The sequence below is a fragment of the Eubalaena glacialis genome, chromosome 8 (assembly GCF_028564815.1).
Source record: "Eubalaena glacialis isolate mEubGla1 chromosome 8, mEubGla1.1.hap2.+ XY, whole genome shotgun sequence".
In the NCBI taxonomy this organism is placed as follows: domain Eukaryota; kingdom Metazoa; phylum Chordata; class Mammalia; order Artiodactyla; family Balaenidae; genus Eubalaena; species Eubalaena glacialis.
In genome coordinates, this window is record NC_083723.1 from 2,835,493 (window position 1) to 2,858,747 (window position 23,255).

Here is a 23,255-nt window from a genome sequence, read left to right on the forward strand (position 1 = left end):
TATATTGCCATGGAATAGATTAAAATGAACCAAATCTAGTATCATGAATTAAATAAAAAACAAAAAACAACAATCAGTTCACCAAAGCTCAAAGCGGTGATACAGGAGATGAAGGGATATATGCAAGGAAAGCCAGCATGGCTCCGAAGAGAAATGGGAGTGAGAAAGAAACACCCTGGTAGTGGGTCCATGCTGGAAGCAGCTCAGGGAGGAACACTCCTGCCTGGACACTGTGAGTGACTTGGACAACGGGACAGATGGACATGCACACCAAATGGAAATGAGAATTAGAAGTTGTGAGAAAAGGGAAAGCTTATGAAAGGCAGATGAGAGAGACCTAACACACATATAATTGCTGTCTTTAAAAAAAAGACCTGCAGTGATGTAACACAAATATATTTAGATGTAATTCAAGAAACCTTTCAGAGATCAAACAAGATTTGGATCTATTTATAGACTGAAAGTACACACAGCATCCGTGGGGTGGTGGAGGGGGGAATGTCACCAGTAACTCAACATGGACCCCATGCCTGTCTCGCTGTTTCCCAAAAGGGTCTGCAGTGCCCCTTCCAGGTGTGTCCTTCATCCTGGAGTGCCCCCTGCGGGCCTGGCTGAGTTCTGAACTCACAGATTTTCCACCAGCATCTCCTGCCCTGGGTTGGTCTCAACCCGCCTTGGTGAGCAGCCCCTCCTCCATGTTCCCAGTTCTGCCAAGGATGGATTTCCCACTTGTTTCCTGTCCTTGTTAATGCTGTATACTTCCCAAGATGAGAAGGGTTGCTATGAGTGTACTGTTCTAAAACCCAAGGTGGTAGGATATTTTCCTGTTTACATTTCACAAGTGAATGCTTTTATCATAAAAAAATTCTTCTTATAATTTTACGAATCCCTCAAAATGGGTTCTAAAAAAACCAATAAAAAATGTGATCAAGGCAGCGAGATCAAGTTTAAAGTCGTGCCTTTGCTACGTGTTGGACCCTGGCCCAGCGTTTCCTCCCTGGGGAGGACGGAAACGGCGGGTTCTTCCTTGTCACGCATCTCTGTACACTGCACATCCCGCCACCGTGCACTCTCTCGCCACACAGACTCTCACAGGCCTCTGCACCTGCCCTGCCCACGTCCAGCCTTCCTCATGCCCCTCCACCTGCGCCCCACATGGCATGCTTGCTTCTCCTCTCCCACGCCGCGGACACACACAGCCCTTGCCACACACCCTGCACACATTCACACACCAGCCCCCCCCCCACACCTCTCACAAGGATTGCTCTCGCTCTAAGGGCAGCCTGCCTTAGGGGGATGAACTCCCTGAAACCGAGGACCCACATTCTGAACACAAGTGATGGGAGAGTTCAAAAGCCATAGGCTGGCTCGTGACAAGCGACTCTCCGCCTGCGGTGGGGTGCGAGGAGGCGAGTCAGGCCCAAGGACGGCTCACGTGACGATGCCCTCGGACCCCCAGGTGAGGCCCTGTGGGAGCAGAGATGCAGGGCATCCATTCTCTTACTCTTTCTGCCCATTTCTTGTGTGACTGCAAAATCCAGGTTCCTGAACCGTCACTGTCTCACTGCGGTGGGACGCATGCCATTGGAGGGAACAGATGTGAGCTTTTACGAGTTTCCTGAGGTGTTCGCTTCCCCTGCATGGGGAGCTGACTCCTCCTGGAGCATTCCGAGGGCTCTTGCGAGGAGGGGCCCGCCCAGCAGGGCCGTGCCAGCTTGCACATCCCATCCGTTCTCTGTAACTGGTTTCCAGCCAGGTAAGAAGCATGTTGTTAACATATCCTAAATCATTTCCCAAGATTTTCGTTGGCTGACCGGCCCGAGGGCTTTGAAGTAGAGAAACAGACATTCCAGGCAATAGAAAATGAAGAACACTGTATTAATGTTTATTTCTAATGACAAGAAACAGAACATCAGTCCCTTATTTGTACAAAAATACCTGAACGTTTACAATTAGGTTCATGAGCCGAAGAGCTATGTACAGAAAGGAACAAAGCACGTGGAATAAAGGTTTTGTCTCTTCGGTTAATCCCTTCCGCAATCCCCGAAAACGCCTACACATCAGGCCATCCTACGGTCACTGCAGGTGGCACTGCGACATCACGGCCCCAGGCGAGCCAGCCCCACTCCCTCCAAGGTGTGCCAATGGGTCAAACCCTCAGGTATTAAGTGCAGAAAAGAGAAGACAAAACATCTAGACGGAGGCACATACTTCTTCAAGGTTTAGCAGACGGAAGAACGTTCTGGAACTCTAACGCATAAGGTCACAGAGCTCTCCTACTTAGCGCGAATCCCCAGAGCATTTGGCGTTTTCCTTCTCAATTCAGACCAGGTTGCTACACGGAGTTTCCATTTAGAACAGAAAATCACAGGCAGAGATAAAAAGTCAACAGGCTCCAAAACGACCCTGAGCTGTCCCGTTTACATTCATGTCATTTAAATACAAAAATAAAAGTCGAATGTCCTTCAGCCCCTGGCTGGCCCGGCTGGACGCCTGCTTCTTGCAGGGGCTGCCTGTTTGCAGGTGGATCCCCAGCTGCCTGGTACAAGGGAGTGGCTGGGGCCCTGGGAGGGTCACTCTCTGTGACAGTTCACTGCGGCCAGGAAGTACACACAGAACTGTGCGTCAGAGTCAAGCTTCAGTTCTGCTTTTAAATAAAACGTATATTTATAAATATGCAATACTGCCGATACTAGCTGTCTATTGGAGGGGGGAGTGAGTCATCTCACTGCTGGAGACTGGTCTATGTAAACAGAAAAATGAAATTGGAGGTTTTTTTTTTTTTTTTGTGCTTGATTTTTGTTTTTTAAAGGTTTTACCTCCAACCGGTGAAGAGAAAAATGTCTAACGGTGTAACTGGAGCATCAGTCCCTCCAATGGAAGCAGGCTGCCAGGTAAGACTTGGAGAATGACCTAATTGTCAACAGAAAGATTAACAGGCTACAGAAAAACCAAAAAAAGCAAAAAACCAAAAAAACAATGCAATTGAGCATTCATGGTTAAAAACATGTTTTACTACAAATGCTTCATTTGTCTAAGTAGACGCTTCATGGAAGACAAGTAGAGCGTGGCTAGTCAGCTAACATACAGTGTCTATACCACAGACTGAGGTACAGCGGGTATGTGTCACTGTGCCCTAAGCCATGTGTGTCCCTTGGGAAGCGCTGCAGCGGGCGGGGTCCGGGGGATCCAGTGGCCAGCAGGCCAGAGGGGCCAGGGAAGCGTGGCAACCGTGATCTGGGGAAAGGAAACCGTCCTTCACCAAGTAGTCTGCCTGCCTGTCAGGGGAGCCTTTCCTGCTCTGCAGAGACAAGGCTACCCTCACATCGGAAGACTCGGCTAAGGGGACAGGGCGGAGGAGGGGACAATGCAAGCCACCGTCTGACTCAGCTCCTGGAGTGGGATGCAGAGTTGTCTTGGTAACCTGTCCTCAGCCAATACTGCTGTGAGGGATTCCTGACCTGGGCCAGCCGACGAGCCACCCACCGCCTTACACGGTCTGGCTCGGGGCCGTCGGCAGGATGGAGGCCACCAAGCAAGACCTTCCCCTACTGGGCTGCGGGGCTGCCCTCTCCAATGCCTCCATCTCTGTCACCATGGAAACCCACTGGACACGGAAGCAGACCAAGCAGGTGCCACTTGCTCTTAGGTCCTCTGATCCACTGCAGGAGGGAGAGTGGCCCTGCCAGGCCGGCACCACTGCAGAGGGGGCAAGGCAGTGATGGTCCTAGAACAGGCTGGAAGGGCTGCAGCTGGGCCAGGCGGTCTGGTGTCCACCATGGGTGGGCGGTGGGTACCCACTGTGTCTCAGGTAGGCGGGCCTGCGGCCAACTACGGGCAGCCACTCAGCCCTGCGTGGTGTTTTCCAAGGAACAAGCCACCCGCAGTGTGGAGGGCACAGCACGTGGAGTCGGGTGACAGCATGAGTGCGGGCACGTGCTCAGAGCAGGGGCTGGCAGACCACGCCGCCCGCCTGGCCACAGAGCATGCCACGTGCCTACCACAGGAACACCTTTTATATCAAAAAAGCTTCCAAGGAAACTGGGGAAGGCTGGGGTGCCAGTTGCCTGGGAGTGACCTGCAGAAGGTGGGCACCACCCTCTGCAAACAGTCAGCCTCTGGGGGCTGCCCCTTCGCAACTGTCTTTGCATCTTGCACAGACTGAAAAGCCACGGCCCCTCTTGCCATAAGCTGAATACAATATTGAAAACAAGGAGTGCAAAAAAGGGATCAATACAAAAAAGTAAACATATCAGTTTTAATTGTCAAGATTATTCCAGGGCGAGAGTTCATTTCCAATCACTTCTCTCCAGCTTGTGTTCCTCCATGGCCCAGCCAAGACCATCATTCCAGTTTATTCTCGAGTCTGCTGTCTTCTGACCTCCCCGGTGAGGCCAGCGAGAGGGGCGCGGCCCTGCTGGATCTGCAGCAGCAAATCATCGTCAAGTCCAAGAAACCAGTCGATCGTGGTCGGTCAGCGCCGAACGCACCCATCTTGCTCCGAGCCCCAAGGTGCAGACAGACGTGTGTTCTGAACGATGCACAGACCTCTTCACTCCAGTGTCAGCGTCCTCCAGCCTGCAGCCAGGGTAGACCTGAGGTCATAAGGCCACGCGGATGCAGTGGTGCTTCAGTCTGCAAGGCAGGACCCCTTTGTTCAGCTGGTAAAAGTCAACAAGCTGGATCAGGTCAGAGAATTTGGTGTTCCCGTCGTCAAGGCTGAAGAAGGTCTGCCCGTCATCCTCGCACTAGAGAGACAGAAGAAGACCTGCCAAGTCAGAGGCCACAGCTCGGGGACAAAACAGGCCCCAAAGTCAGGATTCGTGCTGTCCACCCGTAGTGAGGCTCTAAGGGACACATGTGGAGCTGGCGAGGTGAGCTAGAAAACGTCAGGGCAGGAGGTCAGGGGGCGAGGGGTTTGTGCTGGGTGCTGCCAGGTCCCTAAGCTGCTGGGCAGAGAAGGTCCCCTGCTCCTGAGCTGGTCGTGGGCAACAGCCCCAAGCTCCTCCTGGCTCACCTGCTCATGAGGGTGAGGCTGACCAGTTAACCTGTGAGTGTCCATGCACTCAGCACACCCCACGGGGGACAGTGAGGTTGACCAGTTAACCTGTGAGTGTCCATGCACTCAGCACACCCCACGGGGGAGAGTGAGGTTGACCAGTTAACCTATGAGTGTCCCTGCACTCAGCACACCCCACGGAGGAGAGTGAGGTTGACCAGTTAACCTGTGAGTGTCCATGCACTCAGCACACCCCACGGGGGAGAGTGAGGTTGACCAGTTAACCTGTGAGTGTCCATGCACTCAGCACACCCCACGGGGGAGAGTGAGGTTGACCAGTTAACCTGTGAGTGTCCATGCACTCAGCACACCCCACGGGGGACAGTGAGGTTGACCAGTTAACCTGTGAGTGTCCCTGCACTCAGCACACCCCATGGAGGAGAGTGAGGTTGACCAGTTAACCTGTGAGTGTCCATGCACTCAGCACACCCCACGGAGGAGGGTGAGGTTGACCAGTTAACCTGTGAGTGTCCCTGCACTCAGCACACTCCATGGAGGAGGGTGAGGTTGGCCAGTTGACCTGTGAGTGTCCCTGCACTCAGCACACTCCATGGAGGAGGGTGAGGTTGGCCAGTTGACCTGTGAGTATCCACGCATACAGCATGCTTGTGTAAGAGTACACAGCCCTGGGCTCTGACAGTAGGACCCCAGGCAACCTCCTTCACCCCTCTGACGTTCACTGTGCTCCATTACGAAGCAAATGTTGGAACACTCTTAAGGGATTAATGAGATCATGTAGGAGAAGAACCCTGCCCAGGTCATGGAATATTTGGTAGCTATTTTTCTTAAAATGGAGGACATCTACAATATCTCCCAGAAATAACTATATTCCTCACATCAATTTTAATTGAACGAATTTTGAGATCACTGACTGCAATACAGTGCGGTCAGGAAAGTTGCCCTGCACTGTTCACACAGAGGAAGGTAGCCTTAAACCTGTGTCGATGCATAAACTAAGAACCACTTCTTAATCCACAAACTCTGTTGGAGCCCCAAGCACATCCACAGCCTGTGTTTAAGCCCTGAGGTTACAATCTCGTTGCTACACTTCTCAAGTTCCTGTCTGTCTGATAATTCTAGGATTTGGGGTTATTTGGGACAATGGTATTACATATTCCGCTGGCCAGTACTTTTTTATTTTATTTCATATTTGAGGCTAAGAGAATAACATCTGGTTAATAATATAATGCAGCAGGAAAACAAAAAGGACTGTGGATGAGGCACTTTCCCGTGAATAACAGTCTCCAGGTTTGCTTATTACCATGTTTTGTGGAATCTGTGAAGCCTGGGCTGTAACCCACAGTCTGTCCCTCCCTGATGGTCCAGGACAGGACACTGAGAGCTGTGAGGGCCTCATTTTCCTCGTTTATACAGTGAGGGCATCGGGCACAGCAGGAAGCGACTTCAACAGACAGTGCCAGGCAGGCTGCTTCCCCCCAGGTCACAAAAGACAACCCTGCCTGCCCTTCCCCCTCCCGTTCATGCCTCCTGTGCCTGCATGACTCTCCAGACAGTCGGTATAAAGTCCTGGGCTCAAGCACCCTTGAAAAACGCCAGGTCCCACTATATGAAACGGATGCATTTGGTTACTTCAAGCCTTCTCAGGGCTTCACTTTGTAAAGCACAGAGTTATATCTGGCCACCCTCTTTCAGCAGCATATTTCCCAGGTCTGGGTTCCAGAGGAAACATTTCACAAGAGTTGTTATTACCTGCAGAATTGACCACTTCTATACAACTACACCTATATGTACAATGTACATAACACATTTGGTATTCATTTTGTGTATCTCAGCCCCAATGGGACTACGCATTCTCGGAGGTGCTGACAACTGTCTCCCACACAACACCCAAGTCGTGAACTAGAATCTGAACTTGGGCACATGGAAGAGGTCAGTTACATTCGGCAAACCTAACCATCATCCTTAAAGAGAGTGGTGTTGACTAATACATCATATTCAATAATGAGGTTTTTGAAATTGTTCAAAGGGAGAATCTGTTTTCTGATCCAAGGACCCAGTGGAAGGAGTAACACTTCTCTTTGGGGTCCACGGGTCAGTTTTCTACAGGCTTCCTGAGTCCCCCTGGTCCACACCCGCACAAATCAGACAAATCCTGAGATTAAGTGGCCAACAGCGCCCGTCTGCACAACCACACGTGCTCCTTCCTGCACCAGGTCCTGGGCTAACAGCTCTGCTCTGTGTCTGCCCATCATCTGACCTTGCTCTTCCCATCAGGTGCTGTCTCAGGGGCACCTATGAGCTACACAGGCGTGTCGGGGCCACAGTACAATGCCACCATTTTCAGTGTTCTTCTAGGGAAACACTGTTCCCAAGTTCAAAGAACCAACCTCTCAAGAAACTCCTGAAAAGATCTCACCGGTGAGCTTGAAACTGTCTGATGTTTACTGTTTCATAGTCTGCTTAGTTGAGACCTTGAAAATTGCATTAAGAACAAAACCGGCACACAGAAGAATAAGAATTAGTGTGAAAAACATCAATACTTACAGGTAAGATCTGGAAATTTTTAATTTTCTGATGATGACACAATGTGAGGACAAATGCCTTTGGATTACTCTGGCTGTCACGGAGGAGAAAAAGCCTGGGAATGGAAAGAGTCAATTGATTGTTAATTTAGAAAGTCCAGACTGAATGTATATATGAATATATATATATATATATATATATATATATATATATGATGCTTCAGGAGGTTTTGGGAGCTGAGTGAGCTGTAGAGCAAGACCACCCTCCACACCCAGACTGTGCTTTCTGGCTGTCACTCTCCACTGAAAGGAACCAGGGCTCCTTGGGGACATGGCACCTCTAGGGCTGAGGCAGGGAAGGCACAAGGTGACGCTGGTATACTTTGTGCCAGAAACTAAGAAAGCTGGCCCAAGAGGCAGTGTGGTCCAATCTGGACACCCAAGTACATAACAGAAGGGATGGATTATAACCCATAGACTAAAACAATAATCCATGAGTCCGCACTGGTGTGATAAATAAATCATAGGCGAGGAAAAAAAGCTCTTCCTAAGAGCAGAAAGCCAGCTAAATAAATAGAGAAGGATGATGAATTAGAAAACCACTATTTGGCCATTTGATTAAGAAGATCTTTAGTGGATGCTGAAACCAGCATCAAAGTTTGATGAGAAACAGAATATTTTCATAGTCTCAGCATCTACCCCCTAACGTTTATGACAGAGGGACACACAGTAACCTTCCAATAGAGAAACCCAGTGGATACCACCTTCAGGTATTCGAGTTACCACCACCAGGAATGAGACAATCCACCCCAGCACCTCCTGACGGGATGCACTAAAGGTGACCCAGCATCACCTCCAGGGAGTGAGCAGACAGCCAAACCCGGCACGTTCTGCTCTCACTGGCTCTTCCAAGTGTCAAGACACAAAGGAAGACAAAGCACGTGCTGGTCCAGGGCAGTGCTGAGGCCAAGAAGTTCTTTTCCTTGGTGATGAAGGATGCAGCAAGGACCCCTGGTAAAATCTAAGTGGCATGTCAGGTGACCGAACCACGTTCTCATTAATTTCCCAAGTTTTATAATGATACTGTGGCTGCCTAAGAGAAGTCCTTGTTTTTAGAAATTTTGTATTGAAATAATTACAACTCACTCCTAAATGGTTCTGATTAAAAAATGAGAGAGAGAACGTGACAAAGCAAAGGTGCTACAATGTTCACGACTCAGGTGCCTGGGTAACACGTATACAGGAGAATCCATTATATGATTCTTGCAAATTTTCTACAGTTCGAAATTACATCGAAAAGTCTACAAATAACAAGCAATGGCCAGGATGTGGAGAGAAGGGACCCCTCCTGCACTGTTGGTGGGAATGTAAATTGGTGCAGCCACTGTGCAGAACAGGATGGAGGTTCCTTAAATACTAAAAATAGAATTACCATGTGCTCTAGCAATTCTACTCCTGGACACATATAAATGGAAAAAAATGAAAACACTAATTTGAAAAGATACATGCACCCCAATGTTCACTGCAGCAGTATCTACAATAGCCAAGATATGGAAGCAGCCCAAGTGCCCATCAACAGATGACTGGATTAATAAGATGTGGTAATATACACACATATACAATGCAGTGTTACTCAGCCATAATAAAGGATGAAATTCTGCCATTTGCAGAAACATGGATGGACCTACAGAGTATTATGCTCAGTGAAATACATCAGACAGAGAAAGACAAGTGCTGTATGATATCACTTGTATGTGGAATCTAAAAAATAATACAAATGAATATATATGCAAAGCAGAAACAGACTCACAGATACAGAGAACAAACTCGTGGTTACCAAAAGGGGAGAGGGAAGGAGGAGGGACAAATTAGGGGTATGGGATTAGCAGATACAAACTACTATGTATAAAATAGATAAGTGACAGGGATGACACTGTGTAACACAGGGAATTATACCCATTATCTTGTAATAGCCTACAATGGAGTATAATCTGCAAAAATACTGAATCACTATGCTGTACACCTGAACCCAACACAATATTGTAAATCAATTATACTTTAACTAAAAAAATACTTTAAAAATTAGGATAGCACCAAGAAGCATAAGTCATTGCTTTTACAGTGACTCCAGAACAAATCTGGAATCAGACAGGAAGACCAAGTTATTCTTTAGAAGGGAAGAGGCCCTAATCCCAGTGACAAAGTAGAAATGGCCTGAGAGGAAACATACTTTAAAGGTATTAGACACCAAATTGCGGTAATCAGCTAAACATCAGTTTCTAGATTGTAATGTCAGAGGGAAGGCAGTTACGTAACCCTGGGAAATCCCATGTTATAAAAGGTAAAAACGGTTTATTTTACTACAGGACGTCTTGGAGCCTTTGGAATGTAGATACTCATCCCGACTCCCTTAGGGCCCCAGCATGAGTTTTCCTATCTTACCTGACTCTTTACAGCATCTTTTATTACATACCAGCCCCTCTTTGATAGCATTTTGCAGGACACGTGTTCTGCAGGATACACCTTGGAGATGTGAACCGGGATGGAACTGCACTGCGGGGCCGGGCGGGCGGGAGAGACAGGGCCTCGGAGCTGGAGCCGGACCGATGTGTGATACGCTCGGTGCCGGCGGAGCCCGAGGGCAGGAAGACGAGAGGGCCAGCTCCTCCCCCGGGCAGGGCTGCGTGTCTGCTTCTCCCAGTCTGTGCTCTTTTCTCCGAGTGTTTCACTAGCAGAAACCTGGGGGTTGGCAGCGCTCAATCTTCCTGGAGGAGAAGCTGGGGCTGTGCTTCCTCACCCGAGCCCTCAATGAATCCCCTGATGCTTCCTTCTGAGCCCCAAGGAGGACGCTGCCGGCCTGCCTCCCAGTTTGGGGTGTGACCCGGGAGATCCTGAGGCTGCCCCGCCGGCTTGGGTTTACAGGTCGTGCCTAACGGTCGTCTACGCGGAGGAAAGGGGGTAGGGCCTAGGAGTCAGCGAGATTCCTGGATCTGACACTCGGGAGCTTCAGATCACGGGCCGCTGCCTTGCCAGCCTCTCCTGCAGGACCGTCTACACGCTCAGGGCTGTTGTGTAGTCAGTGTGGACACTGGAGGCATTGGTGATCGCCACCAGCAAACCACGGGCGCAGGGATTTCGGGGCGGGCCGGGGGGTGGCTACTGCAGAGACCAGGCTGGGAGCTAACGTGCCACGGACGCCTCTGCTTAGGGCATCGGAATGGAGCATGGAATGCAATGGAGCAAGGTGCTGAGGACCAGGGGAGGCGTCGCCTCTGTTAGGACTGAAGTCAAGGCTCCCGCGTCCAGTCAGGAAAGCACAAAGGGGCTGAGGGAGCTCAGAGTGATAGCACAGCTCAGGCCTGCGGCCCTGGCGCTGCACACACTGCCTCGCTCAGGACTCACAGCGGCCCTGTCCCCGTCCCCATCTTACAGTGAGGGAAGCGGGGCCCAGAGAAGTCAGGCAAACCCTCCAAGGTCACACAGCCAGCAGAAACCAGGCAGGAGCCCCGGCACAGCAGGAGCAAGTGCGCAGGTGGTTCCTCCGTGGCCGGTGAGCATCCTACGCTTTTCCGAGGCGGCTGCGTTAGCCCTGGGACGGCACCCCGCTCTGCCCCGGGGAGGGAGAGCCGCAAAGGACTCAAGTCCTGACAAAGACATTGCCTTCCGCCCAGCGGAGGGGCCTGGGGCGCGGACAGAGGGACCAGCTCACGACAGACAGGCACAGGGATGGGGACTGGGGACAGCAAGGGGGCGGCGGGCTTGACCCTGAGTGTGAACGAGGCAGGGGCGGGACGGGGGGCACAGAGCCTTAAACGCCGCAGGTCCCGACAGGAGCCCTGGGGGAAGATCCGCAGGGGGGCCCACAGCGCAGGACTGGCCCCTTGAAAAGCTCCTTCCATCCCAGGGTCTGGGACGGGCTGTCGGTGGCAAGTGGGGAAGGAAGGGAGCAGCCAGCGAGTGCCGGCCCCGCGGCAGGCCCTGCAGGCCCGGGGGTGTGGGCGCAACACGCACACATGTACACGTGTGCACAGACCCATGCTTGCACGCGTGCACAGGTCACCTGCGGGGGGCCGCCTGGACCCAGCGGACTTCAGAGCCGCCTCCCAGGTTGACTGCAGGCTCTGCTGTCTCCTTCCAGCCCCCCTCACCCCCACTCCATCAGTGATTTGGGGCTAAAGGTCTAGGAAGCGGTGTATTGTAACGGCCGTCGATCTGGCCTGCCTTCCAGCGCTGTCTTCTGCTTGCTGTCTGACTCTCTACATTGGCTTCCCTCCATTATCTCTGCAGGGAGGGGTAATGCCTAGGAATTGATTATTTAATTTACCTTGTTTTCCCAGCACATTTCCGCCCTGAACAAGGGGACGAACGGACGACGTGGCATCACTGCAATGACGCCTCAGGCGATGTCCCATCACCCTGCCTTTTGATTTTGCTAGAGCGCCAGCAGCCGGATGTTGGGATTGAAAATTATAACCTTAGAGGCAACTCAGACCCCAGGAAGGACAGAGAGAAACAAGGCAGGCGGGGGGAGGAAAGTGGGCAGAGGGATGCCCACACTTCTCACCAAGGCTGGGCAAACTCACCCATTGGCGCTAGACTCCAGGAAAAGTTGAAAGACAAACAGGGTTTAAAAAAAAAAGCTAACACACAGCGCAGTGGACCCAGCGTGCTAACCCTCCCAGCCCCAGGCACCCCCCTGCCCCAGGACCGCTCCTTTTAACGCCAAGTGGGCCGGCTGGGCCTGAGCTCACAATCACTGGGGAAGCTTCTTCAAAACACACTGATCCCCCGCGCCCCCTTCCTGAGCCTGGATGTGTCAGCCCCTCAGGGATGCAGGTGCCACCGCCCTGGGCCCCAGGAGGGATGCTGTGGCCACAGCACCAAGTGACACGTTCTGTGGAACCTTCACTTCTCTGGCATTGTCGAAAGCAGCTCTTTTGCCCCTTTCCTGTTGGCCCATTTCTGTCCCCCTCTAACGTTAAAAGAACCTCATTATAGGAATGAATCACTAGGCAATTGAAACTAACTCCTGACCTATGCTCTCCTGAATGCACACCGTGCCTTGTCTAACCTGCTGATTCTTTTCCTGGATAAAAAGAAGTAAGAATGAAGAATTAAGCAATTAAAAAATGACTGGCTCTCTACCCTCAACAGCCCCCTTAGCAATCCTGCAGGCAGATCACTTGGGCAAGATAACATCTGAAGAATCATCCAGTCTGCATGCAATAGACAATGGTTCAGAACCCCACCTCCTGCCTCGATGATTCACTGGGATTCTTCCCCTCCACCTGCCACCGTTTTTCCCTTTAAAAACTGTCCTGGCTGAGCAGAATCTTCAGAGATGGTCTCAGGACATGAGTTCACCTTCTCCCCAGATGGCCAGCTTTTCTGATTAAAGCACCTTTCCTTGCTACTCACACTTGCCTCTTGAATTATTGGCTTATGACTTACGTCACCTGGTGAGCAAACCCACTTGGCTTCCTTGGAACGAATCTCACAGATGATACGGTAAATGGGACACCACGAGAACATTTGGGGGCTCACTTTGGATGGGATTTAGGGCTGTAATGGGTAAGCATCTTGTCCTTGAAGCCCTGGGGACACACACAAACCTACAGGCAAAGAACATCACTAAGAGAGGAATTTCGGAGGGCAGGCTTTTCTCTCTTAGGCAGAAAGTTCAGAGGAGAAGCATCTTGTTTGTAGTCAGGAGGGGTCATCTCTAAGGCTCTAAAAGGGACTGTTCTATGATCAAGTGACATTTCAAATAAGTCGTTTGGAACAACTGTACAGCCACATGGGAAAAAAATCAGATCCATCTTTAAACCGTGTACCGGGATAAATAAATTCTGAAATGTACCTGGGATCTAAACACACAAACAAAAATGAACACACAAAAACGGAAGAAATAATCATGAAAAAAAAGGAAGGAAGGAAGGGAGGAGAGAAACAATACAAGTTCTAGAGGAAAACATGAACAAACTCCTTTGTGATTGAGAAGCAGGAAAAACTTATATCACTATGACTCAAAAATCCAGAAAGATACAGGCTAAAGGACAGAAAAGATAAACTTGACCATATTTAGAAAAACTGTATAACCAAAACCCAAACAAAACCAAACCCAAACCCAAACCCCCATCAGCTAAGTCAAAAAGACAAATGACAACTTGGGAAAAAAATGTTTGTAAAAAATGGATGTAGGGGCTTCCCTGGTGGTGCAGTGGTTTAGAATCCATCTGCCAATGCAGGGGACACGGGTTCGATCCCTGGTCCGGGAAGATCCCACATGCCGCGGAGCAACTAAGCCCGTGTGCCACAACTACTGAGCCTGCGCGCTAGAGCCCACGAGCCACAACTACTGAAGCCCACACACCGCAATGAAGAGTAGCCCCCGCTCGCTGCAACTAGAGAAAGCCTGCATGCAGCAACTAAGACCCAAAGCAGCCAAAATTTAAAATAAATAAAACCAATAAAAAAAAAAGTATATACAAAAAAAATGGATGCAGAAAACTGGGCAAATATGTACCGACAGTTCAGCAACACAAAAAGGATTGGAAATGAAACTGGCCCTTAATCATATGCTAGAGACCCAGCCTCCTAGATGAGGGAAAGGCAGGTGGCGCTCAGACATCCCTGGGGAGGGGAATCAGGCCATAGTTTACAATATTACCCATCCGTTCAACACTCCCACTTCTACGAACTCACCGGCAAAGAGACACTAGCAAAAACATGAAGATGGGGCACAGTGTGTCATAATAGAATCCTGGAAACAATGAAGCTCTATCGTGTGAAAGAGAACCCAGCAGGGGACAAGGAAGGGGGCAACCCTCCTGGCCATCCCACCCCAGCATCCTCAGGCCGCAGCTAAGCTCAGGGTCGGACCTCTGTGGCCAGTACACGCCCCTGTTAAGGTGAGGCAGACTACGAAAACAAATGTGTTTTGCTTATATTTTTAAAAGGAAACAACAGAAGGATAAACAAACAAACACTGATGAAAATGTTTACCAATTGTGGAGTTGGGGGCAGAGTAGAGTCACCAGGCAAAATACCTTGTTTTACAACTTTTGACTTTGGAACCAAGGCAATGTTTTACATAGTTTTAAAAGCAGCATTAAACTGAAGAGGAAATAAATCAGATCCACTTAACAAAAATCAGAAACAAACAGAGGAATGAACCTGAAGACATGGCAGTTTGGTGGTGGAACCACGGAGAAGAATTACCTTAAGGTTGGTACTTTAACGTGACCTGCCTGGAATATTCATTCCTTAAGGATTAAAAGGGCTGCAAAGAAGTGTGAATTCAGTAGTACTGAAGTAATATTATCAATATTTTCATGATGTGATATGGGATACAGCAGACAAGTACAGAGTGAGGTAAAACAAATAAGTAAGCGACTGTCATTAGTAAGATTTTTCAGAGGAAGAGAAGAGAGAGACAATAAAATCAAAGGCGTACACACCCTGTAATTTTCCATTTGAATTGGCAATATCAGTGTGAACCTGTAATCTATTTTTCAGTGTAAAAAGCCTATGTCCTAGTTCTGCCCACGGAAAAGACCTACCGATTTGGTTTCCAGACACCATTTCCCACTACAAAGAATTAGGGCCCCTAAGAGAATGTGTCACACCAGCAAGCAAACCTTATTAGTGTTGGGTCAAAAGAACTCAGGAACCAACTTGAAAGAGGCCTGCCCCATGGGACAAAAAGAGGGCATAGGGAACATCAAGAACATTAAGCTTGGATTGAAACAAATCAAACACATAGTATCTAAGTTCATCATGAGAGTTAAAAAACAAAACAGAACACCTCATTTGTAAGCACTGGAACATGGCAGAACCCCTAATCATGATCCTGAAAACTGACAAAGGAAAGAGAAAAATCAAGCACTTAGCTACCTTTCCCAGAAAAACAAATATGTGATAAGGAAAAGGATTTTAGCTAAGGAATGATGAAGGAATAATAGAATTAGAAAACAATGACTCTGTGATTTCTAATGAAACAATAAACCTGGGCGGGTTCAGTTGCTCAGACCATTCGGTGTAGGGGGCTGGGAGCTGGACTGGGGGCCCGGGCTGGCAACGCCAGACCCCCCGCCCAGCCCGGGATCAGGAAGCAGGACAACTTGGGGTGAGCAGTACAGACATGCAGCCCCGAAGCTCCGTCCCGGAAGAAGGCTCTGAGTCTAACCAAGCCTCTGCCCACACTTTACAGGAAACGAGGGAGACAGAGGAACACAGTCAAAGAAACCACAAGTACACAATTAGCAAATGACCTACTTCTTCAGCAAAGGAAAGATATGAAAAAAAAAAAAAAAAGGAAAGAAAATGGAGTGGTGGGGAGACTATTACTATATTTAGGGAGACAGAGACACTTCAACCAGACGCCACGGGTGGATCCTGATTTAGACCAACTACATTTAAAGAACTTTCGTGTGTGTGAACATGATGGGACTTCTGAGGACACTAAGAAATTCTTGTTTATTTTAGATGCAACGACGATAGTGCGGTTGTCTCAGAAGTAAAGGGTCCTTATTTTTCAGACACTCACTGAAATACAGTTACTGGTAAAAAATTCCGAACGTCGGGGATTTCCTTTAAAATATCCCAGAAGAAGAAGGAAAAAGTAGAGGAAGAAAAGTGGGGGAAGTTAGAAGGAAGAAGAGGAAGGCAAAGAGGAGAAGAGGAGAAAAAAAATAATAAAAATGTAGGAAGGGGAAGAGACCAGCTCAGGTGAGCAAATTCTGAAGCTGAGCAAGAGGCAGATGGGGTTCCTTACCGTCTCCTCTCTCACGTGAATTTTTAGAGTTCCACAATAAAACTTTTTGACGATGAAGGATTTAAAGAAAAGGACTGTTGTGAGTTGAGCAGCTTCCGAGAACCTGTCTTTTGAGTAGACCCAGTGAGAGGCAGCTATGACAAGGATGGACCAGGGCATCCAACTAACTCGTCTGGGTCTCTTTTTGGGGGGGTGGGGGGCGGAGTCAGGACTCGGGCTGAGCTCCGCAGGGACCATGCCCCGGTCACGGTCACTCACACGTCTGCAGCCACACCCGGGGCAGGTTCCTCTCATTCACTGTGATGCTGAGCCTGGCCGCCGGGTTTGCCTTGACCATGGGGGCGTCAGCTTGAGAAGTGCTTGTGCACCGGGGTTGACCTCTTACCCTTGGGATCCCCGTGATGGCCACGATGAACCCAGGCTAGCCTGCCAGAGACCTGTGCCCAGGCACCTCGGCACACAGCCACGGCCAGCACTGGCCACCAGGCACGTGAGCTCTGCTGGCCCCGGTGGGAAAAGCCACCCAACCAGCCCTAATTGTGAGAAATGATACAGCTTTGCTGCTTTGCGTCACTAAGATCTGGGGTGGCTGGGGCAAAGGCCAATGATATAAGGCATAAAGCAAAGGGTGTAGGCAAGAAGATATGGTTTTCCATTGGCCCACTGCCTTATTAATCAAAAGTAAGCAACATGCGTTCTTCATCTGTTCGAATTTCATCAAGGAGGTAGAGAACGATGTTAGCGTCTGGACAGAAATGGACTGCAATCCCTCTCTCCACTTCGGAGCCGTGCAAACCCTGCAGCATCCTCGTTCCCCTCAGCGCCCCGCTCCTCTTCAGAACGAGGCTGCAACCGCTGCCCAGCTCCGCACCCCATGGCAGGATGCTCTGAGGCGCCGAGTCCGGCAGACCCTCAGCAGACGCCCACCCTGTGCGTCGTGTCCCTTACCCATCCACGAGCCCCTGCTGCTTAATGATCCGGTGCGACTCCTCCCTGGAGATCCTGCCGTGAAACCAGTGCTGCGTCCTGTGAATCACTGCGGGAAACAGAGAAAGGTGGGTAGCCTGGGGCCCGCGCACAGCGGCTGCCCTGCGAGCTCACTCAGGTCCACACGGGCCCGGATGTCCGCGGCCGCGGCTTTCGTGCTGCGCTCTGGGCCTGGACAACGTTGGGAAGCTCGGGGAGGGCTGGGAGCTCTTTTATTTTATTTACGTACAAAAAATATCAGGCCAAGATGCCGTGTTTACCTGTACTTAGGGTGGAAGGGTGGAGGGGGCTTTGGCTCCCGAGGATATTCATCCGCGTGCTTCGCTTCTGCAAAAGAAATCCCCGCGTTAGCGCTAGGACAGCCGAGTGACACAAACACCACGCCACCTGGGACACAGCGGGGGCGGGAAGCTGGCCAGGTGACAGGGCCCTCGACCGTGGAATGACAGACACCTCAGTCCCATGTGACCACAAGGGTCGCAGTGGTTAAAAACAAAACCAGAAGCATCCCCATCTGGTGTATTCCTAAGGATTCCAGTATGGAAGCAGAGACGTGTTTGTCACACAGAAGACACAGTGAAATTCCCAGTACATCTTAAGAGAAAAGCACGGGATTTTCCAGGGAACTCGGGCAGGTCTGAACACTGCTCGTGGCTTTGGGTGCGTTCTCCTTTTCTGCGCCCTCTGCGGCTGAAGGAGGGGGAGGCTTTCGGAGCCAGAGCTGTGGGCTTGTGTTTTGTACACTGTCTTTAAAGCTCAGAAAAGCCTGGAAGTTGGCAGATATTCGTCCATCTGGAGATTAGGAACTTGGGCCTCAGAGTAAAAAGACTGTTCAAGGCTGTAAAGCTAGTTAGAGGTCGAGCCACACTGGGAATACCTGGCCTCACGCTCTGCCCGGAAGACTCATCAGCAGGAATAGGGCTGCGAGCCAAGGGAACCCAGGGCTCTGCTCCTTGCCCCTCCCCCCAACGAGAGCCCAGGGACGAGGGTGGTGGGGTGGCAGGGTGCTGAGCACATGCAAGAGCCCAGAAGGGCCAAGGCTTCCTGCAGCTGAGAACTCATAGCCACCTATCCTCCCAGCCTCTCACCCCCTGACGCCAGCACAGAGCCATTCCTCTGGGGCAGACCAGGGGTGGAGTGGCCACCGTGAGGGAGCCCGTCCTGGCGGGACAGGGCCATGGCCTTACCCTCCAGGCGTGGCCTTCTTCCAGGGCTGCACTCTGAGCCTCAGCCGGGTTCTCGATCACTCTTCCCGTTTGCCCAGAAAAATCCATGGCCACAAGCGAGTTCTCAGAGACACTGCGCTGGAAACGAGAGGCCGTGAGTTCTTAAGACACAGGGAAACAGCCAGGGCAGCAGGTGGGAACCTTGGCACAGAAGAGCCGTGCCTGGGGAGGGGCAGGAGAGGACAGGTGAGTCCCTCCACATCCCAACTCTCTAAGGGTCAGATGGAACATTCAGTGCCTGAAGTGCCCCTGTAATAAAAATGGCCTGGGCTTTTCTCAACAAGAGAAAGAAACGTTCCAATCCTCTCGAGGTATTCGCAGGCCACTGGTGAGGCTGCTGGTACCCACAGGATTTGGACTGTGTGGTCTTTCACAGGGTCCCGAACGTGCACTAAAACTCATCAAAGAAATGGAAACGTCAAGTGCGAGCCAGCCCTCACCATCAGCCGAGTCCTTCCTCGGGTAAGTTAGTTCAGGGAAACACAGGGACTCTTTCTGTGGGATAGTTTGACATCTAGGAACGGACATCAAGGGATTGTTAAGATGGTAGTTTGAGAGGATGAAGCATTTCTGCACCTTTGGGAAGTAAAGTCCATCCTGAGAACACAAGATGACTCACTACAATCTCAGTTCTCACAGAGAAAGACTTAAGCGTCACGGTCAACAGCACCGTGGGTCCCACAGCTGAAATGGACAAAAGCCAAGGTGGGAAGGCAGCTCCTCAGTGGAGCTGAGAGTTGCTGTCGACATTTCTGAGCACGTGAATAGAGAGCCCTTAAATGGAGCCATCTACTGAGGCAACCCTGCAGGGAGACGTGGGGACAGGGTGAGGGTGGCAGACGAATCTGCTCCCGGCAGATTCGTCTGTCACACTGTTGGGACGACCAAGTCCACCTTCTGGGAAACGCAAGGTGGTGAGATACTCTGGCTTCTCTGAAACACACAAGCCCGTTCTGCAGCTTCCCTGGTCAGCCTCGTCTGAAACGAGATGTCCACGGCACACGCTGACGCAGCAGCTGAGAAGGAACTTGGTTTCGGGGCCAGCAGCTTTACTTACCACTGGAGTGGAGAAGGGAGACAGCACGGCCTTCCTCTGCTGAGGGATTCTGTAGTTCTGGTAAAGGAGCATTCCATACTGAAGGGGAAAGGAAGGCCAGAGTCAGCCACTGGGGGGGCCTCGGGAGCCCCCAAAGCCCCAAATGTGGCAAACCCACGGCCGTGAGGGGCAACAGTCATACAGAACAATGAGCAATCCCTGCCAACAGCCTGGTGAACTCAAGGGCAAACACCCGACAGAGCACTGTCTCTGGGGCCTGCCACCACCAACACTGCATAGACAGTTACCGCCGACTGCCTCGGGATGCTGGGTGGGCAGGAAGTAAGCAGGGCAATAACAATGTAATAATGATGAGACAAGAAAAACAACTAACCTTACTGAATGTTGCTACAGGCAAAGTTCTCTTCTAAGTGCTTTGTGCTGCTCTTTTATTTAATCTTCTCCATTTTACGAAATATGTACTTTATCCCCATTTTACAAATAACAGAACACAAAGAAGTGAAGCAAGTTGCTCAAGGTCATGGTAAAGTAGGGATTCAGGATCTGAATGTACAAGCCTGCTCCCAAACCAGCGCTCTTCCTAACCACCAGGCTCCCTGCCCAACCGGCTCAGCGGCTCATGCTTTATTTCCCCAGGAAATAAGCACTATGGGTCCTGCAAAGTCTCAAACACTCCCAACATCCCAACCTACGCTCCCCAATTGCCCACTCAAACCACACAGAAAAGAAAAATGGTCAGGAAGAGAAAACTCAGATATCAAGTGGGCTGCATCTTCCTCTTCACTGTCCTTTATGGATGTAAGCTCATTTCCAGCTTGAGGCCCTGCAGTACTCATTTCTAAAGTTAACATATTTGGAACACGATGAAAAGGTCTAACATAGGTACAACTGCACTCCCGTGAGAGGGGAAGAGAGAGAAGGGGTTAGAAGAAATGTTTGAGATAAGGGCCAAGAATTTTCCAAAACTAAAAAAAAAAAAACCAAGCTACAGAATCTAGGAGTGGGATAAAAACAAAACAAAAACGAACAAACAAATAAACAAAACCACCCAGGAACATCATGGAAAACAGAGACAAAGAGAAAACGTTAAAAGAAACCAGAGGAAGACACACTTTACTTTCACAGAAGCTATGAGAGGAGGAACAGCTGACTTTTTAACCTGAATGATGGGAGTTAGAAGACAATGGGATGGGTGAAATGCAGGAGAAAATAACCTCTAACCGGGGATTCGACCATCAGTGAAAAGTTTCTTCAATGATGAAAATAAGATAAAAATATACCAAACAAAAACAGAGAGATTTTTGTTGCCAACAGACCCATACTCAAACAGCTGCTGAGTGGAATTCTGGTCCCAGAGAGAAGAATGTAGATTCAGGGAACAACAAATTGCAGGGGAGACCTTCAAGATGGCGGAGGAGTGAGATGTGGAGATCGCCTTCCTCCCCACAAATACATCAGAAACACATCCACATGTGGAACAACTCCTACAGAACACCTACTGAACGCTGGCAGAAGACCTCAGACTACCCAAAAGGCAAGGAACTACCCATGTAGCTGGGGAGGGCAAAAGAAAAAAAAAACAGAGACAAAAGAATAGGGATGGGACCTGCACCAGTGGGAGGGAGCTGTGAAGGAGGAAAGGTGTACACACACTAGGAAGGCCCTTCGCGGGCGGAGACTGTAGCTGGCAGAGGGGGGAAGCTTCAGAGCCACGGAGGAGAGCACAGCAGCAGGGGTGCAGAGGGCAAAGCGGAGAGATTCCCGCACAGAGGATCGGTGCCGACCAGCACTCACCAGCCCGAAAGGCTTGTCTGCTCACCCGCCGGGGCGGGTGGGGTCTGGGAGCTGAGGCTCCGGCTTCAGAGGTCAGATTGCAGGGAGAGGACTGGGGTTGGCTGCGTAAACACAGCCTGAAGGGGGCTAGTGTGCCACAGCTAGCCAGGAGGGAGTCCGGGAAAATGTCTGGAACTGCCTAAGAGGCAAGAGACCATTTTTTCAGGGTGCGTGAGGAGAAGGGATTCAGAGCACTGCCTAAACGAGCTCCAGAGATGGACACGAGTCACGGCTATCAGCGTGGACACCAGAGACGGTCATGAAATGCTAAGGCTGCTGCTGCAGCCACGAAGAAGCCTGTGTGCAAGAAGACGTCACTATCCACACCTCCCCTCCCGGGAGCCTGTGCAGCCCGCCACTGCCAGTCCCGTGATCCAGGGACAACTTCCCCAGAACACACGGCGCATCTCAGGCTGTGCCAACGTCATGCTGGCCTCTGCTGCTGCAGGCTCGCTCCGCATTCCATACACTCCCTCCCCCCGGCCTGAGTGAGAGCCCCCTAATCAGCTGCTACTTTAACCCCATCCTGTCTGAGTGAAGAACAGACGCCCTCAGGCGACCTACACGCAGAGGCGGGGTCAAATCCAAAGCTGAACAGAAGCTGTGCGAACAAAGAAGAGAAAGGGAAATCTCTCCCAGCACCCTCAGGAGCAGCGGATTAAATCTCCACAATCAACTTGATGTGCCTGCATCTGCAGAATACCTGAACAGACAACGAATTATCCCAGAATTGAGGCGGTGGACTTTGGGAGCAACAATATATATATGTTTTTCCTTTTTCTCTTTTTGTGAGTGTGTATGTGTATGCTTCTTTGTGTGATTTTGTCTGTATAGCTTTCCCTTTACCATTTGTCTTAGGGTTCTGTCTGGTTTTTTTTTTTCTTAGTATAGTTTTTAGTGCTCGTTATCATTGGTGGATTTGTTTTTTTGGTTTGGTTGCTCTCTTCTTTCTTCCTTTCTTTTTTTAATTACTTTTTAACTTTTTTTAATTTTTAATAATTATTTTTTATTTTAATAACTTTATTTTCTTCTCTTTTCTTTCATTCGTTTTTTCTCCCTTTTCTTCTGAGCCGTGTGGCTGACAGGGTCTTGGTGCTCTGGCCAGGTATCAGGCCTGTGCCTCTGAGGTGGGAGAGCTGAGTTCAGGGTATTGGTCCACCAGAGACCTCCTGGCTCCACGTAATATCAAACAGTGAAAGCTCTCCCAGAGATCTCCATCTCAGTGCTACGACCCAGATCCACTCAATGACCAGCAAGCTACAGTGCTGGACACCCTATGCCAAACAACTAGCAAGACAGGAACACAACCCCACCCATTAGCAGAGAGGCTGCCTAAAATCATAATAAGGTCACAGACACCCCAAAACACACCACCGGACACGGTCCTGCCCACCAGAAAGACAAGATCCAGCCTCATCCTCCAGAAGATAGGCACTGGTCCCCTCCACCAGGAAGCCTACACAACCCACTGAACCAACCTTAGCCACTGGGGGCAGACACTAAAAACAACAGGAACTACGAACCTGCAGCCTGCGAAAAGGAGACCCCAAACACAGTAAGTTAAGCAAAATGAGAAGACAGAGAAACACACAGCAGATGAAGGAGCAAGGTAAAAACCCACCAGACCAAACAAATGAAGAGGAAATAGGCAGTCTACCTGAAAAAGAATTCAGAGTGGTGATAGTAAAGATGATCCAAAATCTTGGAAATAGAATGGAGAAAATACAAGAAACGTTTAACAAGCACCTAGAAGAACTAAAGAGCAAACAAACAATGATGAACAACACAATAAATAAAATTAAAAATTCTCTAGAAGGAATCAATAGCAGAATAA

General features: G+C 50.0%; 1 protein-coding gene across 8 annotated transcripts in view; it reads right to left on the minus strand.

The window, feature by feature from the left end:
- Nucleotides 1–1,859: 1,859 nt before the first annotated feature.
- The window catches only part of GRB10 (growth factor receptor bound protein 10), a 208,663-nt gene continuing 187,267 nt past the window's right edge, over nucleotides 1,860–23,255 (minus strand). For all 8 annotated transcript variants that reach the window (XM_061198300.1, XM_061198299.1, XM_061198298.1 and 5 more), the window contains 6 exons: nucleotides 19,589–19,666; nucleotides 18,493–18,609; nucleotides 17,566–17,632; nucleotides 17,267–17,354; nucleotides 7,565–7,658; nucleotides 1,860–4,748 (listed from right to left, as the gene is read on the minus strand). In XM_061198300.1, the coding sequence (XP_061054283.1) occupies nucleotides 4,602–4,748; nucleotides 7,565–7,658; nucleotides 17,267–17,354; nucleotides 17,566–17,632; nucleotides 18,493–18,609; nucleotides 19,589–19,666 (591 nt within the window). In that variant the 3' untranslated portion in view covers nucleotides 1,860–4,601. The remainder of the gene's footprint in view (nucleotides 4,749–7,564; nucleotides 7,659–17,266; nucleotides 17,355–17,565; nucleotides 17,633–18,492; nucleotides 18,610–19,588; nucleotides 19,667–23,255) is intronic.